Source organism: Musca vetustissima, unplaced genomic scaffold (genome assembly GCF_032173495.1).
Source record: "Musca vetustissima isolate MV318-11 ecotype Yass unplaced genomic scaffold, APGP_CSIRO_Mvet_v1 utg5628, whole genome shotgun sequence".
Lineage (NCBI taxonomy): Eukaryota > Metazoa > Arthropoda > Insecta > Diptera > Muscidae > Musca > Musca vetustissima.
In genome coordinates, this window is record NW_026877967.1 from 8,055 (window position 1) to 13,419 (window position 5,365).

At 33.3% G+C, this 5,365-nt stretch overlaps 1 protein-coding gene across 1 annotated transcript; it reads left to right on the top strand.

Annotated features, from left to right (window-relative positions):
• Positions 1-1,017: 1,017 nt before the first annotated feature.
• On the top strand, positions 1,018-2,009 carry LOC133322708 (uncharacterized). Its single transcript, XM_061531673.1, has 2 exons — positions 1,018-1,492; positions 1,585-2,009. Exons 1-2 carry the CDS (start codon positions 1,411-1,413, stop codon positions 2,007-2,009), a joined length of 507 nt encoding a protein of 168 aa, XP_061387657.1. The 5' UTR covers positions 1,018-1,410.
• The last annotated feature ends 3,356 nt before the right edge of the window (positions 2,010-5,365 follow it).

Below are 5,365 nucleotides of genomic sequence, written 5' to 3' on the forward strand. Positions count from 1 at the left end.
ATTTTCATGTTAATGGTCCTTCAAAAATTCGACGTCTGTTATGATTCATCTGTTGAATATACCCAAAGTGGTGAAGGGTATCATATAGTCGGCCCCGTCCGACTTTACTGCTTTCCTTACTGGTTTTTTTTAGAACAGCAAACGATAGAATATTTTTCAGTTATTCTAAATTTTTCAGTTTACAAAAGAAGTGACTATACCACATTACCAACCTATACCACATTTGCATCACCTCCTCTAGGGTCGACCCGTCCGTCTATTTTACTTATTTAACTTGTTTTATATTGAATTTAGATAATAAATATATATAAATAATATTATTTCATTAATTTTAAAGGAGGATGTTTATGTTCACATATAAAAAAGAATAACATTTTATTCAGTGGATACTTTTGACTGTGACTCACTGATCCGAACATAGAATATAACCTTCCAAATTCTATGACTATTTCTTAACACGTTGACGGACAGTTGCGTCTATAGCCGTCAAGTTTAAGTTCACTATGTGACATGACGGCTGTAGCAGCACAAATGTGCATTGACCAGCGTACAAGTAGAAGCCTAGTGTGATGTTTTCGAATTTCACTTCTTTCTACTGTCCGTCAACGTATTAATATCTTTCCGATCACACAGCAAATATTAGTTGAACTAATTTATCATTTTGTTGTAAAAAATATTCTATTAAAACTATTTCTATTAAATGGTGGTTAGAAAAACAGTAATAGTCTTTCAAGACATCGACCCACGTTACATCAGTGTTCATTAGTACACAAATATTGCCTTATTAATTTTAGATGTTCTGACAAAGTTACTTAGGTATTTTAAATCTATATCAGTTACGTGTATACAAAAAATGATATTTCATATAATTAAATTAAAGACAAAAGTGATATTTTCCACTCTACAATACTCTCAAGTTCAACACTGCAACTTACCTCCAATTTCTCTCAGGTCATGGGAAATCAATACGTAACATAAACAATTCGACTGGCATCTGTCGATGGCCTTACCTTTATTGTATGATTTACATTAGGTGTGTCTGGTTACCCTAAAGTTTGTAACAATTGTTACAAATTGTTACTGGAAGTCGTCTGTTAACCCAAAAGTTCTGCAAAAGAGAGCGGTTGGAGAGAGAAATTTTGACAGTTCTTTCAGTGAGAGTTTGCAAATTCTTGCTGGAAAAATTTCTTCTTGCAATCTCTTGCAACTCTTCTTCTTCTCATACATCGACATTCAATCAGATGTTTTCTATTGTTTGTTTATTTATTTTTGTGCTTTCAATTTGAAAATAATTTTTTTTGGAATTAGCAAGACTAATTGTTTTTGGAGAAAAACTTTACAAAACGAGAAAAACGTAAGTATTAATATGTAATAGGAAAATAAAAGACTATTTCCAGCATTTTTAGAAAAATGACGGAAGAAGATCAGTGTGTCTCTGTAGCCAGTGGCAGTAAATTATTAAGCCCAAATATGGATTTGGATATGCAGAAAGGTAGTTATGATGGTTTCCAACTTATTTTTTTACATTTCTGTGTGAAAAGTGGGAATGGTACAAAATATAGCTCTGACTTTCTTCTTTTTAAGAAACAATTGTTAAGGTGGTTACTACATTGTTGATGGAATCATCCTCATCTGAAAGTGATGATGATGATGAGGTATTTTTTCAAGCAATATTGATAAGAGAGGACAAACTTTTCCATGATGTTTTACATATTACGAAGAAAAACAAAAGAAATGCGGTCAAAAAATACATTGAATGTATTGTGCCCACATACACGGAGGAAGAATTTAGAAGACATTTCCGTGTATCAAAAAGCCTATGTCAAAGGTTATCCAACTGGGACATGTATAAAAAAATGCGTCCAGACAAGAAATTCTCAGAAGAGACGAATATCCTGGTATTTTTGTGGTTTGCCGGCCACGAGGCGTGCAGTTATAGAGACATTGCAGACCGATTCGATCTATCTCTGTTTACGGTAGGTGCAATTATATCAAGGCGAAAAAATTAACTCGTCACATTCCTCAATCCCCTCGATACCACTTGTCAAAGCGTTCCTAAACTCTGTATCTAAAAGAAAAGCAAATGTCATTATACAAAAGTATTTTTATTCTATGCAAAAAAAACTTACCATTACTAACACGTTTAAAAGTTTCTGGGGAACACATCAAATCTATCTTTCTTTTATTGCTCATTTTTTTATTTTATTTCCTTTTTATTTCAAAAACTTGTTAAACTGGTTGTGTTTTCTTTCTTTTAATTCTTTATAATGGCGGACAAATTGGTTTGTTTTGACAAATCAGCTGATTAGTTGCAAGCTTCTGCAGGGATGCCGTCTGTTTACTTTTCGCATTTTTCTTGCAAAAGAGAATAAAACTACCTTACTCTCTCAGAAAGAAGTTACTGGACAATTCCTGCAGGGAAAGTAACCAGACACACCTATTATATAATTTTATTGACAATTAGGTGACAACAACAAAACATCAATCTATTGTCCATTCACGCATTGCATGCATCCATCAATGATTGGCGAAAAATTCAACTAAAAATATCCAAATAAAAATTGATTTTAATTTAATTTTAAATCAATTTCAATTTATTGACCATTTAAGACTTCACGACTTGCTGTTTTGTTTTGATCAGAACAACAATAACAAGAACGACAACCACAACCGCGATAATGACAAGTGAGAACAGTGGCAATAACAACACAGAAGCACCAGTCAAGCTTTTAAAATCCACAATAAAACAAACACCAACGACAAAAAAGAAAACAAAACGCGAATTGTCATTGTCACTAAATTAAGAGCAGAACGACGATGAACATGTGAAACATGTGATTGTTTCAATCACATTTTAATGACTTGACAATATTCAATGCGATGATGTTGACACAGAAATTAAATAAAAAAACAAAACAAACTGAAAAGCGTTAACAATTAGTTTTTGCTAAAAGGACAGTGTTACGAAGAGAGATATAGAGATGCATTTATAAGCATTATAAATGTGTTGATTAAATAATTTGTCTTAGCCTTATAAAAACAAGTTAAATAAGTAAAATAGACGGACGGGTCGACCCTAGAGGAGGTGATGCAAATGTGGTATAGGTTGGTAATGTGGTATAGTCACTTCTTTTGTAAACTGAAAAATTTAGAATAACTGAAAAATATTCTATCGTTTGCTGTTCTAAAAAAAAACCAGTAAGGAAAGCAGTAAAGTCGGACGGGGCCGACTATATGATACCCTTCACCACTTTGGGTATATTCAACAGATGAATCATAACAGACGTCGAATTTTTGAAGGACCATTAACATGAAAATGGATCCATAAACATGTCATTCTGTAACCTACACTAAAGTTTTCATTTGGTCAGATATAGGGTTGCTTCTTACAATGGGACAAAATTATATAAAGCAATGTAAAGAAAATGTATTATAGTAACTACAGTTCATTGTACCAATTGTGTGGAAATCAGACAAACTTTGGGTCTTTAGTGCACAATTTACACACACTCGGAAGAAAAAATATATAGGAGCTATATCTAAATCTGAACCGATTTTCACGAAACTTAACACACATAATTCTAGACCTTATTCATTACGCAATACCAAATTTCGTGCAAATCGAAATATATATAGGGACTTTGGTGCAACATTTACATTAAATCGGACAAAATTATATATGGGAGCTATATCTACATCTGGGCCGATTTTCAGTAAACTTAACACACATCATTCTAGACGTAATTCATTACGATATGCCAAATTTCGTGCAAATCGAAGGATATATAGGGACTTTGGCGCACCATTTACATAAAATCGGACGAAACTATATATGGGAGCTATATCTAAATCTGGACCGATTTTCTCAAAACTTGGCAGACATCACTCTAGGCTCAACTCAGTACGTTATGCCGAATTTCGTGCAAATCGAAATATATATAGGGATTTTGGTGCACCATTTACATGAAATCGGACGAAACTATATATGGGAGCTATATCTAAATCTGGACCGATTTTCTCGAAACTTCGTAGACATCATTCTAGACTCAATTCAGTACGTTATGCCCAATTTCGTGCAAATCGAAAGATATATAGCGACTTTGGTGCACCATTTACATGAAATCGGACGAAACTATATATGGGAGCTATATCTAAATCTGGACCGATTTTCACGAAACTTGGCAGACATCATTCTAGACCTAAATGATTAGGCTGTACCAAATTTCGTGCAAATCGGAAGATATATAGCGACTTTGGTGCACCATTTACATGAAATCGGACGAAACTATATATGGGAGCTATATCTAAATCTGGACCGATATTCTCAAAACTTGGCAGACACCACTCGAGGCTTAATTCAGTACGTTATGCCAAATTTCGTGCAAATCGAAAGATATATAGGGACTTTGGGGCACTATTTACATGAAATCGGACGAAACTATATATGGGAGCTATATCTAAATCTTGACCGATTTTCACGAAACTTGGCAGACATCATTCTAGACCTAATTCATTATGCTGTACCAAATTTCGTGCAAATCGAAAGATATATAGGGACCGTTTACATTAAATCGGTTAAATATATATATGGGAGCTATATCTAAATCTGAACCGATTTTTCCCAATTTCAATAGGGTTCGTCCTTGGGCCAAACAAATGAGCTGTGCCAAATTTCATCCAATTCGGATCATAAATGCGACCTGTACTTTGCTCACAAAAATACATGGACAGACAGACAGACGGACGGACGGACATGACATGCATAAATCGACTTAGAAAGTGATTCTATGCATATTCTCAAAAGGAACCATGTGTCTATCTCGTTTCCTTTTGCCTGTTACAAACATATGCACAAAGACATAATACCCTGTACCACAGTGTGGTGAAGGGTATAAATAAGATAGCAATGATCTGTTTAATTTATTTAACTCAGGTTGAGAATCAGTAGCAAAAATTAAATTTTTCATGAAATTGACTTTTATCGGTTGACGTTTAAAAATATGTTTTTGTTTTAAAAATGTATTTTAATCTTTATTATTAAAGCATTAAAAAATTAGTAAGTACTAAAAATCAAATAATATGCTCAATTGACCACATATTTACCAATTTAAAAAAAAAACTGTACGTTTATTCAGTAAACACAAGTGCAGGTAATGTGGTATACCTTGAGTCTGCATGAAAAAAAGCCAGAACAAGACAAAATCTCATTACTATTTGAAACATTTGTACTCTACGAGAGTCTACCATGAATCAGCATGTTAATTGCAAAATTTCAATTTAATCGGATAAAAAAATAAAAATTTCGCAATCTAAAAACAAATGAGTATACCACATTTGCATCACCTCCTATATTATAACCTAATTG

Excerpts from the sequence above, each read along its gene's own strand:
- LOC133322708 (XM_061531673.1), top strand. The coding sequence starts at position 1,411 with ATGACGGAAGAAGATCAGTGTGTCTCTGTAGCCAGTGGCAGTAAATTA. Across the intron at positions 1,493-1,584 it reads GGATTTGGATATGCAGAAAG|AAACAATTGTTAAGGTGGTT; the intron begins GTAGTTATGATG and ends CTTCTTTTTAAG.